Here is a 14,575-nt window from a genome sequence, read left to right on the forward strand (position 1 = left end):
AATAAAAGTATTTATAACCTTCCCTGTGAAATGAAAACTGCTTCCTTTTTAAATATTTGGGTAGATCATAACATAGCATAAAAATTTATCAATATTCATTTAAAACAATAACAATTATTTAACATTTGCATTTATCTCTAGAAACTTACTCCAAATCAGCTGTTTTAATGCAGATTTGTTCTCAAAAGACGAGTATGTTTTCTATGACACACATAAATGAAGTTGTACTATAACGTTGTTTACTCTATGACTTTCTTTTTAATTGTTTATATTTATTTATGTGATCTAACCCGGCTGAATCTGACATTTGTTTTGCGTGAACTCTGTATTGAAACAACGTTGAAATGGAGGTTGAAATATCACCGTTGCGAAGTTTAGATGATTTTCTTTTGGAGTCGGCTAGATTTCAAGTGCCAAATCTCAAAGATCTTGAAAAGTGGCAGAAACGCGTTGTCAATAACATGCTATATTATCAGACAAATTATGCTTTACTATCAATTATAACATTTCTGTTAGTTGGGTGAGTACCTAACGTAGTTATGTTAAAGTTTTTTTTCTTTTAGCCTTGTTTTATTGTGAAACTGTTTGTAGCCTGAAATACATGTGCTTACTTCGTTAGTACAATATTTTAAGGCCCGGACAATCAACATAAGCTTTTCACTAACACAACACAGTATCATACACACAGTAGAACTCAATGCAATATTATCTAACTAGTTACAATCGTTCATCGAAATGAGCGTTCACACAATTGCAGTAATAGTACTGATCTATCATTAGTTGTGCTATGAGCATTTCTTCGCACAAAAAAAAGTATGATTTTATTTCTGAAGTCGAGTTGAAGCCGTCTTCTCCTCTTGTCTAGCAGAGTTTTCAACTTACATTAGACAAAATCCAAATTAGTTGTGAAGAATGATGCATCGTTGAATTTTGAGACAGTTCTCTGTTTACTTGTGTCTGTAATATGTGAGAACTTTCTTGTCACATGATTAGTTGTGTTTTTTAAACCCGGAGAAAATGGTTGTGATTATTATCACTACGTAACACTGCAGACTGAGTTCAGTTTATTTTTTGCAGTGGGCGGAAACATCTTTTTTATTCATTCTTTTTATTTTTTATCGCAGAAAAAATGGAAAACACAAAAAGTACATTATGTGAAGCACCTATTTTCCCAAAGGGATAGAAGTTCCATATCACATATTCAAGTTTATTCTTGATCCTGATGGCATGATCCTGTGGATCGTGATGCTTGCTGTTTTCATTTAATATGTGGAAAGATCCTGGACATAACAAAAACTTGTGATATAACAAAGAATTATGATCGTATTTGGAATGTAAAAGAAATAATTTCCTCGAGACCTGATAAATTTCTTTGTAATGAGATATTTTAGTTTCTGTTCGGCCAGAATCTTTCGATGTACTAAATTTAAACAGCAAACATTGTGTACCAAAGGATAAATACGTACAAGATTATATGAACATGATCAGGGACGTAACTACACCTTTTTCCACCTGGGGCAAGAACTCATTTTGCACCCCCCCCCCCCTCCCCCTTCTCTTACTTTTTCTTCAAACCAACCAACCAACCTGCATTGACCTGACCTCGAACCAGAGACCAGGTGTGGCAAACAACCAGGCTATGTGGGCCACATACAGCAGTCCGAAAACCAACTGACGACCAGGGAGCGCGGGCAGAGCAATGTGTGCCCGCCCACCTAGCCATTTCACCCACCAGAGGAGAGTATCAAATGAAAGTAACCTTAGCGTGCAATAAAAACCAAATGTTATGATGCCAATGTCGAGTACCAAAAGAACCGGGAATTGATTTTAAAATCCCAGTTCTTTTACTATATAAAAAGGAATACCTGGTACTTTTGGAACCGGGATTATTTGGTTCTGAACCCTAGTAAAGAGGGTAAATTGATTTGTGTAAGTCAAGTTCTCAAATGACAAGAGAAAATATGTGCTGAGATTACCCATTGTTATACATATGAATTTGAATTTTGTGGGTGTTCTTCAGGCTGAGCCACTATGAACGCTGTAGTCAGGTGTTTCTAGCATTCTCCCTGTTTAAAGGCATGAGCTTACTATATTTTCCTTCTACAATATTTAATAGTAGTTAGTAGCCATCATGGCTTGAGAGTTCATGCTACGCAGTGGTTTGTTAAATAATTCTTTCGCACAGCAGTTGTGTTATTTTTTATATTACTTTTAATATTTCATTGAATTAGTGATGCTATACATACTATAATTTGATGAACAGTGTTGTTTGAATGAGGAATGCTGAGCGCTCAAATGGATTCAGAGCAAAGTGAAATTTAATGTTTTAGTGTGTTATTATGGTAAGTTATGTTGCTGTTTTCTGGGTGATTGCACTTCTAAGTTATCATAACAACCATGCAGAATTGGATTAATTTTTTTTTGGTTGGGTTGGTAACATAAAATATACATAAAATTTGTTTGTAAGTATTACAATTATGCAAATTTTTTCTATTTTTCCTGTGTGTTAGGTTTTTGCACATCTATATTAACTTTATCAATTGAAATTATGATTATCTGATGTCAGCAACATTTAAAATCCTGTTAAACAGTTTGAACGGTTGATTATGTTATGTCAGTGAGATACAAAATACTTTAAAAATTATGGAGAGAATAGATTCTCGCAAAATGGAATTTTATTTTATTTAGAGTTAAATTTATAAAACTTGGTCGTTTTAAAGAAACTTGAAGTTGGGGAAAATAATGTTTAACATGTTAAAAATAAGTAAATATTTATGGAAAATGATTAAAATTGCCTTTACTTAGGTTTATAGCAATTTCAATAATTTTCATATTATTTTTATTGATTTTAATTTTTATACTGCTCAGTTCTGCTGAACTTAAGCACCCTGCAACTAGTGAGTATTTCGCAATCAAATATAACTGTAAAATGCTTTTTAAGGAGAAAACCAAGGAACATAAATAGTGCTCAAAAATATAAATTTTATAATTTATTTGAACTGAAAAGCCAAGACATTTGAAATTTTATTTTCACGCAGAAGCCTCTAATCTAGGATATTACCCTAAAATGGTTAAAAAATTGCTTTTACATAATAATTTGTAGCAAGTTATTATAATATATATTTTTTAATGTAGTTAAATCATTGGGAATACGAATATGTTTTGTCAGGGTGTGTGACATGCGGACTCTCACACACTCTTAATCTAAGCAGTGTCTTTATTGTGCCTCTGTATCCATTAAAAATCAATGTTGATGGTTTAGAAATTTACTTTTAAAACTTTGCAACTTGTAGTATACAAGTTTGTTTTATAAATTTTGTTTCAGGCTTGTTCATCCTATCAAAATGCTGTGTGGAATGTTTGCCGTTGCTGTGGGAATATTTCTTTTCTATTTTTTCACCAGCTCTAAGAGATCTGCCATGGTTTTTAGAAAAGAACATCCATACTTCAGCATGATTGTCATGTTGAGTGGCATCTTTGTGATGGTGTATATGGCAGGCTGTGTCGTAGTGTTTGTGTTCGGAATTTTCTTGCCAATTACAGGTACGTCTTATTTGTTTATAGGTCATTTATTCTATGTCATGTTAAATTAACAAATTACATTTGATAAGTGAGGTTATTATGGAGTTTAGGAACTTTTTTTTTAAGAAAAAGTATTCTAAAAAAGTTTTTTGAATAATACTTATAGTGTTGCTTGAGTATTTCATGTAGACATGTTTTCAATTATGACTGTATCATAAAAAACCTGATAGTAGAAATTGTATAAATAACAGAAAAATATGGGATTGAAAGCATTCAAAATAGATGGAACAGTAACTAAAAATTGCTAAGATGAAAAACCCTCCACACAATGAAATAAGTTACAAACAGAAAAGAACATGACAAGGAATAAATATGTAAAATTAATTATAGTAATCACAATTTTACACAATTTTTTTTTAATATTCTGCTTCCCATACCTCAGGTTTGGGAATGCCAAGGACATACACGTATTTCTGCAGTCTTTCATCCAATTTTCAAACTAAGTGACAAGTGTGGCTTCTTTGCGGAGTTTGGTCATGCACAATGAAGCAGGTGGCACAGATTTGTGATAACTCCTCAATTGTTTTTCTTCATTGCCCCTTAAATTAATTCTTAAAATTTCTGTCATTCCTTTTGTGGTATAGTTTTTGATATAGAGTTTTAGCTAAAGCAATATTTAAATTATTATGTCATTAGTACTTGTTTGTAATGTATTTAAGTGTACAATTTTCATTTTTTTTTTATTCCTTCCAAACTAGCAAGTTTTTCAGAATCTAGTCAGGCTTATAACACCTGATTTTAGAGGTCTTTGAGTAATGCAATTACAGCCTCACTAACCAGAAGATGCTTTAAAATTGTAAAAACATAATTGATAGACACATTTACTTTAACTGACCAACCTACATAAATAAAAAATAATAATAAGAAGAAAATATATTCATCACTAAACCAAACCAAACCAAACCTAACCAAAAATAATAATATTCAAGTACAACCAAAATACCTTAACTGACTATGTATAATAGAAGAAACAAGAGTATATATTAGTTATGAAACATGAAGAAAACCTCAGCAACATAACACATTCTCATTTCAAATTTTTACCAATAACAGGGGGCAGGAATTATGCTATGTTACAATATTTTCAAGTAGGCTGAGCAGACCTAGTCGTTACCTTTGATCGTATCCCTTTCGAACAAGTGAGTTTTTGAAATTTCAGTACCAAATAAAAAGTATAATTTTGCAGGAATTCCTATAATATTTGTAATGTATTTAAAATAAGGTAGGCAGACCTAACTATTACCATAGTTAAATGTGTTGACTGCTCAACACTAGTCTACAATTGTGTACCCTTGATGAAGGAATTGCAGCAAGTAGAAAAGAAAATGATAGAAAAAAAATCAAGGGACAGGAACACAAAGGAAATAAACACTAGAAAACTTGCTTATTTCGGAGGCAGCAATGATCCTTATGAGCAAGCATAAAATGAAATAGATGCTAGCATTTTTCTGTAAATCTGTGACATCAGGAATTCTCTGAGGTATTTGAATAATGCTTGAATTTCACAAAAATATGCACTAACAACTAGCGGAACCATAATCCAGTGCTCAACAACTTACTCCATTGTTTACTCACAAACCAAATTGGGATTTGCTGAGCAGTCACTAGTTTTGTGTACATATATAATATCAAACTGAAATTAGAAAATAAACAAAATAAAAAGAAAAAAAGCAATAAATAATCAACACACATCTTAATTTCAAAATATCTTAAATCAGTGTTAACTGTGTGCTAGCAATTACGCTAATACATAAGTAAATTTTCACGCAGTTTTCCCAGGATGGGTAAGAGTTGGGCAAGGCAGACAGACTTGTCACCCTTTTTTTTGTGATGTTTATAAATTTATATAGGTATATAGTTATGAAAGACATTAATAAGATTCTGTCAGAAATCCCACCTTTATGGCAAGCAAAGTTTTACATTTCATTTAAAAAATTTTTTCCATAATATTTTGTCTTATAAATACAATGAAGAGCAAGGAATATGTCATATTTTCCTTATTTAACTTGTTACTGCAAAAAAAAATGTTTACGCTGTAACTGGAAAATAAAAACTTTGTTTGAATTTGGGAAATTTTCTAAAAAGAGCCTTTTGACATGCTTTTTATTTAGCTTGACCGTGTGTGTATGTGTGTGTATATTCATGCATGTATTCATGTATGTACATATATATGTGGGTCATTCTCACGAAAATGTACAATCTGTAGTCCATATTTATTTCAACTATATATGTTTTGATTTATGTGTTATCTGGATTATTTATCATTAGGCGATAAATGGATTAAATATTATCTTATATTTTGTCTGGATGAAAGTTAGGTACAATATTTCCTTTCATAATAGGAAAAGTGTTCAAATTGTCACCTCCGTGACCTGTCCAAAGTAAGAGTCAGCGCCAAACCTCTTTAAAATTGTAACAATTAACTACTTATAATTAATTTCTTCATGTGAACATACAAGCTCAATATTTTTTATTGCTTACATATTCATTGATCTAATCATAAATGTAACAAAATAGATATTTGTAGTATGTTACCCATCTGTCCTATGAAAATGGGGATAGCAATTTGGCCGCCAGTTTTAGTTCGCTAAAAGTTGTAAAGAGTGCAGCAAAGTATATTTATCTTTGGCAGAATGATGACAGCAGCCACTATTTTATGTTAGTATCATTGGAGTGAGATTAAGTAATGTGTATTGTGATTTATTAATTGTGTAATGTAAAAAAGGGGAATGTGTTTTTAACATTTGTCACCTCCGTGTCAGCTTAACTGAGGTAAAAATATTGTTATGTATTTATTTCAATTTTTATAGGTACTATTCTCTATTGATTGCTTGCAGTATTACCACAAATAAGTTTTCTAACCTGAAAACTATGGAATCTGTGAACCAAAATATTAAAATTTGTCACCTCCGTGGCTGTCACTTCCGTGACCACGGAGGTGACCTAGTTACCATAGAGGTGACATTTAACTTTTACTTGGAACCAAGGCTGCAAAACTTTTGAAATAAGTTCTGGTTATTATTTAATTTGTTCAAACTGTTAATTTTAGAACATATAAAATAAATGTTGTTGATTTACATTGCATAGAGTGAGTTTTATGTTCAAAATATAATTTAAAATACAGACATAAATAATGTTTATAATAGTGACCTACCTATTTTAACATATATGTGGTTCAGTTTACATTTGAAACATGGGAAGAGTAAAAAATATATCTGCTGAAGACAGAAAGAAACATAAAAGGTATAATATGAAAAAACTTAGAGAAAAAATTAAGGGGGACCCCATATTATACGAAGAAGCTAAAATAAAGGAGAGAGAGAGAGAGATATTTCAAGCGCAAGAATGAAGGGAAAATAAAACTTGTACAGCAGATGACTGAAAGAGAGAAAAGTAATATGAGAAAGAACTGGAAGGATAAAACTAGAAGTCATCGCGCGCGTGGGTGGGTGCGTGGGTGGGTGCGTGCGTGCGTGGGGGCGTGCGTGTGTGTGTGTATATATATATATACACACACACACAAAATTTAGCGTGTTGGTAGTCTCTGCCGAATCATTACAACTGTGGTGCATGTAATGTAATTTTTTGTGGTGATGATATGCTTTTCTCAAAACCTACTTGTATGTCCTTAACCTTACTGTTCAGATACATCCACGTCTGGTCACCCAGCCATAGCAAAACTTTGATACGCAGATGTATATTCTTCTGACAGTGACAATAATGCTGAAATGAGTGTAAATTGCACATTAGAACAACCTGTAGTGCCGAAAGACAATGACTTTGTTATAGAGAAATTCCGTGGTAAGAAATGTGTTAAACATTATCTACCTTTAGTGCAGTCTGTAGATGATAGTACAGAATTTACAGTTGAACATTTGAGGAAGTCAGCTGGCAGAAAATTTGTTTTCCCCCAAGTAGACGATATAGCACAAGTCGATAGCAATGACATAATTCATATTTTACAATGTCCACTAAAAAGCAAGAGGGGTTGGTACAGTTTTGTTTGTTTTGTTTTTACAGTATGTAATTATGAATATATGTGTTGGCAGGGTCTTGTTTTGTGGCTAAATTTACATGGCAGTATTATTTAATATTTGTTATATAATTTAAGTATATTTTCTTTTGATATTCGAATAACTATTATGAAAATATTGATAAAATCACTTCCTTTTCCAACTTTTGTACAAGCCAAGCAGATAGCGGAGTGTATTTTGATGCTAAATAGTGTTGAATTAATAAATATAATGATTTTAATGAGTGAAATAAAAAATGTGTCACTTATTTGCAATATTTTATCCATTTGAAGTTCGCTATCACCTCCGTGTCAATGGCTGTCACCTCCATGATCAACACTTTTCATTAATATTTTTTAAAATTAAAAATATTCGACAAAGTTTGTAGCCATTGTCATCAGTGTTATACATTATACAGTGTTATACAACTTAAACAAATACAGTTACAATATTTTATCTTTTCAACTTTTTGATTTAAAAATTGTACATTATCATGAGAATGACCCATGTAATCAAATATTGTAACTCAATTTTTCTCCTACTCATGGATGTCAGATTAACATGAAATTTGGCACGTCAAGAACTTATGACAATACAATAATTTAATTTTTAATCATGTAGCATACAATCTTCAACCAAGGACCAGTCATCATTAATCACATTGACAGATAATAGCATATGGTGTAAGAAATGTCTGTGTAGTTGGAGTGTACAGTACTTCATAGCATGAACATATAAAGAAAAACTTTTTGTACATGCCTTATGGCTCAGAAAGTGAATTGCTAGATGGGTTTTATAACACAAAAGATGCTTTCTAAGCTTGGTAGGATCAACTGAAGGCAATGCCCAAACATATGTAGCAACATAGAGAGCGTTGATGGGCAGCTCAAAAACATGTTTACTCAAGTAAGCCTGGCTAGCAGTGGGACAGGCTGCATGCCACTGACCAGGCAGTAGGTTGATGTACGGGAGGAAGGGGGAGTTATATCCAGTTAGCAGTGGGACAGGCTTCATGCCACTGACCAGGCAGTAGGTTGATGTACGGGAGGAAGGGGTGTATTTGGCCAACAACAGGGCAGACTTCATGCAGCTGACCAGGTGTGTAGGTTACGTACAGGAGGTGGGGGGAGTTATATCCAGTTAGCAGTGGGACAGGCTTCATGCCACTGACCAGGCAGTAGTGGATGTACAGGAGGAAGGGGTGTATTTGGCCAACAACAGGGCAGACTACATGCAACTGACCAGGTGTGTAGGTTACGTACAGGAGGTGGGGGGAGTTATATCCAGTTAGCAGTGGGACAGGCTTCATGCCGCTGACCAGGCAGTAGGTGGATGTACGGGAGGAAGGGTGTATTTGGCCAACAACAGGGCAGACTGCATGCAGCTGACCAGGTGTGTAGGTGACGTACAGGAGGTGGGGGGAGTTATATCCAGTTAGCAGTGGGACAGGCTTCATGCCGCTGACCAGGCAGTAGGTTGATGTACGGGAGGAAGGGGTGTATTTGGCCAACAACAGGGCAGACTGCATGCAGCTGACCAGGTGTGTAGGTTACGTACAGGAGGTGGGGGGAGTTATATCCAGTTAGCAGTGGGACAGGCTTCATGCCGCTGACCAGGCAGTAGGTGGATGTACGGGAGGAAGGGTGTATTTGGCCAACAACAGGGCAGACTGCATGCAGCTGACCAGGTGTGTAGGTGACGTACAGGAGGTGGGGGGAGTTATATCCAGTTAGCAGTGGGACAGGCTTCATGCCGCTGACCAGGCAGTAGGTGGATGTACGGGAGGAAGGGGTGAATCCGGCTAGCAGCGGGGCAGGCTGTATGTCACTGTCCAAGCTCCGAGTGGTGTACACGTACAGGAAAAAGGACACATCTAGCTAGCAGCAGGTCAGGCTGTATTCCGCTGACCAGGTGTGTGGATGGTTATGGGAGAAGGGTGGTGCAGAAAGGTTTTGCATAAGAGTAAACTTTGATTTTGAATATTACACGCATATGTTACTTGCCTGATTTATGTATGAAATTTTGTAGGCAGTTTTGCACGGCAGTTGCAGTTAGAGTACTTTTAGAAATGTGTTCTAAAATTTTAAGGATGTAGTTTATAATTTTACAAAATATCATTACATCATCATTCATAATTTTTAAAAATTTATAAAAATTTTTGTAAAATTAATTTTTTAACTTTAATATTTATTTGTTTAGTCAAATTGAATAAGGTATTATATAATCAAGCTTTGTGAATTTTTTTCTAAATTTAGTGGTCAAACAAATATTTAGTCTTTAAAACAAGAGTGATTCAAGATCGAAAAATATTACGCAAGGCAAAATAATATGATTATTAAAAAAAAATTGTTTTGCATAATTCAATTGAATGATTCTTGAAAAAAAGGTTTTATTGAAATCTGACATGATCAGGTTGAACCCTGATATTCTTTGCTTGGTTTAACATGGAATGACCCCTGAAGATGCAATACTTAATGTCAAAATTGGTAGGATTTCATTTGATTTTGAAAAACATTATCCTAAACTGACTTTTTGCAAGGAAAATTATAATTTTGTGTTATTTCTTTAGTTTTACAACAAATGGTTATTTTAGTACATGTTTACTGCATCTTGTGCAGGAAATGTTGGTTGTTTTTTGTGATTTCAGATAGAAAACTCATCAAAAATTGAAATGCAATATTCCTTTTAAATTTTAACTTGTGATAATATTGGTTAAATTTCAGTTGTAATTTCTTCAACATAGTGAAAGACAGGATATGAGTGCTTCTAACCTGTTGAGTACTTGTATTTTTATAAAAATTTTTTTTATAATAATACGAGTTTTACTTTGCAACTGCCACTTGGGTGGATCAGTACCAAAGTTTATATAGTAATTGTACTTGCTATATGTCAGTTTACACATTCAGCACAAAATTTCTGTATGTTTAATTGTAAATATTTCACTTTCATTTAGACATATTGTCATAATAAAGCTCAGAAATGTTATCTTGCAGTAAAGCTGAATTTACATAAATTGTTGCATCTGTCCATCATCCAACCATATGTCAGTCACGTGACCTGCAACCAATCTGAGCGCCTGAACGATTCTGTTCGTCCATTTAAAGCTTTCCAAGCTTTAACTTTTGACGTATGGACAAGCATACAATATTATAATCTCTAAAAAGTTTACAAGGTAGCGGCCTTTTAAATCTCATGATTTTTATAGGGCTTTAATGTTTGTTTATTCATTTAACTGTTTAAAAACAATTTTTAATTTCATTTGAACACATTTTAAAGTTTTTTTGTTTGAAACAAAAATGTATTGACACAGAAGTGTTCTATAATTTACAAATTAATTATATACTGTAACTAAGAAATGTATAAATAAATATCAGAGCAATAAATATCCAGTATGATAGATAAGTTCTTTGCTCACATGGTTGTCGAACAAGTGTCATTATTAGAGAAAATTTGTCCAAAATTAAATCTTTCTCCTCAGTGGCATCATTGATCATGGAAAATTGTGGCAACTGACTTGACAAGTTTTGTAAATATCTAGGCCAGATAACAGACGAACAGATGATAGGAGGATATGACTAACTATTGTAAATGTGACTTAACACAGAAATTATATCTTGCACAACAGTAGTTCAGTGCCATATTAGAATGTTGCAGTGCTATATTTGCAGTTTCATAGTACTGAATTTTTGCACTTAAATAGTGATAAATCTGCCAAAAAATAGGACAAATGAATCAAATATATCTAGTTGCCTTGTTGACCATCTCCAAATATTTTAAAAAAATAACCATGGTTGTTAAACGTTTTCTATTTATATATCTGAGTATGTGCTTGTTTTTAAACAGCATTAGTTATTGCTTCAATCTATAAAACTGACTGTTTTTTTGTATTTCTGTAATTTAAGCCTTCTGCTTGGTTATATAACATTTTCTCTGTCTGGTACTGATTAATGTATTTAAATTAATAAGATACACTTGAGATCGTATAAGTACACTATTGTGTACAAAGTTACAAAATCAAAGTGTTAGGCATTTTTCCCCCTACAATTGGAAAACTTAAATTTAAATAGACATGTTATGCTTACAAGTATTTCTGTTACACTCTTTCCTTTGGTTACGTATGCTATAGATATATACCCCATTAAATGGTGATTCAGTTTTAATGCATAAATATCACCAGAAATTCAGTAACTATGATCAAAGCATGAGGTTATGAAATATAAGTTTGGGTACTCGTCACAAGCCACAACATACAATGACCGACCTATCAATGTATGCAGTCATTTTCAAATGGGAAAATTTAAAAGTTTACTTGCTGTTCTGTGGCTTTTAGTGTTTCTCAATATTCACAGTACTGAACATGAAACAGAGTATACAATATAATGTCAGCACATTTCCTCTTGTGTAAGCTTGTTGAAGTTTTTCTAGTATTTTCAAAATGGTAGATTGTATGCAAAGAAGGAATGCATTTGTTTTGTTAATTTTACCTATTGTTTTACACTGAATTTATTAAAAGTTTTGTGAGCTGATTCATTTATGTTGGTTTTAACACTAATAATAAATTTAAGAACTTGATGTACCTTTTCTGTTGCAGTTACATTTATTCATGCATCCTTAAGGCTTCGTAATATCAAGAATAAGCTGGTAAATAAAATCGAGGGAATAGGACTGAAGAAAACACCAATGGGAGTCTTTCTAGACATATTTGGTTTGGAGCAAGAAGTTTTATCATAAAAATAAAAGACTGTTTGGTCAATTGCATTATACATAGCTTTGACTTAAAACGTACTAAGCCATAACAGTTTGTTTTCTGTTTTTCTATGTGATCATATTTCATGCAACTAATTTGTAGGTATTTATATTCAAGTATAAAAAATGTAAAATTGTAAAACTATAAGCATAAGATAATGTGAGACAAAAAGACTTTGAATATTTTTAGAAATAACTGATTGAACATGTATATGTTAAAACACTGAAACCAATACCAAATAAAATTTTTATTTAATCAATTTTTGTTATTATTTTGGTGCCAAAGTTTACAATCATGTGAAAAACATGCTACCGATCCAAATATCTGTATTCTAAAAAGTTCTGAAAACAACTTTTTACATGTTGAAAATTATTATCCTTATAAATAAACAAAGACATAATTTCTTTAAATATTTAAGCAAAATGTAATAAAATTTATTTTTTCTGCTTCTAAATTACAGTTTAAAAAACAAAATATTAAAACAGATCAAATTTATATCTTTTTTGAACACACATTTTTTTCTTGTGTAACAAAACCAATTATGACAATAATATTAAGTGCTTTATTTTTATATGAACAAACTATTTTTAAATAAATTAACATCAGAATTAGGTTTAGTTATGATGTGTTTTTAAAGCTCACTGCAAACTTGGTGCAGTTTACTTTACTCAGCACATAGAGGGATTGTGTAAATGGCCAAATACGTTGTCTTACGTTAACGTACTCCTCCAATTGGTTAAGTACAAAAATTTAATTGCCTAATTATTTGTAATCTAACAAATAAATTTCACTGTCACTTATAACAGAAATATTTTTATTCCATTAATTAATGTTGCATATAATTTGGTTTTATACACAAACACTGACTAAAGGAAATATTCATTAAAAAAAATATTCAGGTTAAAAATTGGTTAGCCTTGAAATGCTTAGTCTTTTTTTGTCCTTTTTCAAGCTAATAAATTTGCACTTCTTGTAAATTTAAATTAATGAATACTAAAACTGGAAAGTTCACCAAGCATGTTGCTATCACTTACCAGACCTATTACATGTTTATTGTAAAACAGTCAAAATAAATTATTTCAAATGTGTAAATCACTATAACCAGTACTTTTATTAAGCCCAAAAATAATAATTTTCTCTGAATGCTTAGTTGAAATTTTTATATTTGATGCCATAAAATTTTCATTTTAGCCTTTAGATATGATTTAGAATTTGAATTAGAAGTACTCCAGTATGCGACTAAGATAATTTATTAAACTTGATGTCGACCGGGGCTTTGCCCCATAAGCTTGGTTGGAATGAACTCCCTTCCTTGACCTTGACCTGTTCCTTCCTGGCATGGAATTACAGAAGTACGTAGTCGTGTGTTTTCAAACAGCACGCCACGAACTACCGGAAGACGGCGTTTTAAGCAGTGCTTCGGTACAATAACGACACCATAGCGGACCGGAACTGAACTAACCTGGATCCTGTTTATGTGTTAGTTTATTAATAACTGTATGTTCGCATGTAGCTAAGTAAAGAGAGGGCATCTGTTTTTTATGTTAGTAGTATTTTAAGAGTGCTTTTCATATTTACCCGCAGCACATAACTAAAACCAGTGTAACAGTTTTGTGGTTCGGTGGAAGACGCCATGTCGCAGGTAGGAGCACGCTCTTCCGGCCCAGTCTGCAACTAGCCACGGTTGAGGTGAGACACACACGCATCCCGGAGACTTCATCTTTTTGCATTGCCGAGCTGTACTTAAATCTGTTAACGTAATTCAATCTGAATCAATTTAATACTATCCTCAGTACTCACCTTGGCCGGCAGACTGTTCAATTCAGTATTTTTTTCAACCCTTAGCAGGACTTTGCCAGACAGCTAAGCAGTATCATCTTGTGTGACCACCGTGTGGTCCGGCTCTCGCCTAGCTCAGTTCGTGCCGTGGGTACTGTGTAACCTGACGTCGAAGTATAATAAAAAAAAAATACTGAGTTCACCGTGTTATTTACTGACCACGTGCCAGCTCCCCCAGGTATCAGGCGTGTGAGTCGTCTTTAAGAGCCCACTGGAGTGTGCAACCATCTTCGTAATTTGTAAGCATGCCCGAAGCTGAGAGCGGCCCAGGCCTGTGCGATAAATGGAGGCTAGGAGGGACCGAATCTCATTCCCCGTACTGGTGATGTCTCGCCCTGAGACGAGTCTCTGCCGGGTCCGTGTGCCCTTACAAGGTGGCGCCCAAATTCACGAC

At 33.4% G+C, this 14,575-nt stretch overlaps 1 protein-coding gene across 1 annotated transcript; it reads left to right on the forward strand.

Moving 5' to 3' along the window:
- Positions 1-252: 252 nt before the first annotated feature.
- Positions 253-12,601, forward strand: LOC134529608 (PRA1 family protein 3). The gene is made up of 3 exons (XM_063363888.1): positions 253-520; positions 3,326-3,543; positions 12,187-12,601. Exons 1-3 carry the CDS (start codon positions 345-347, stop codon positions 12,324-12,326), a joined length of 534 nt encoding a protein of 177 aa, XP_063219958.1. The 5' UTR covers positions 253-344; the 3' UTR covers positions 12,327-12,601.
- The last annotated feature ends 1,974 nt before the right edge of the window (positions 12,602-14,575 follow it).

Source organism: Bacillus rossius, chromosome 2 (assembly GCF_032445375.1).
Source record: "Bacillus rossius redtenbacheri isolate Brsri chromosome 2, Brsri_v3, whole genome shotgun sequence".
Classification (NCBI taxonomy): Eukaryota; Metazoa; Arthropoda; class Insecta; order Phasmatodea; family Bacillidae; genus Bacillus; species Bacillus rossius.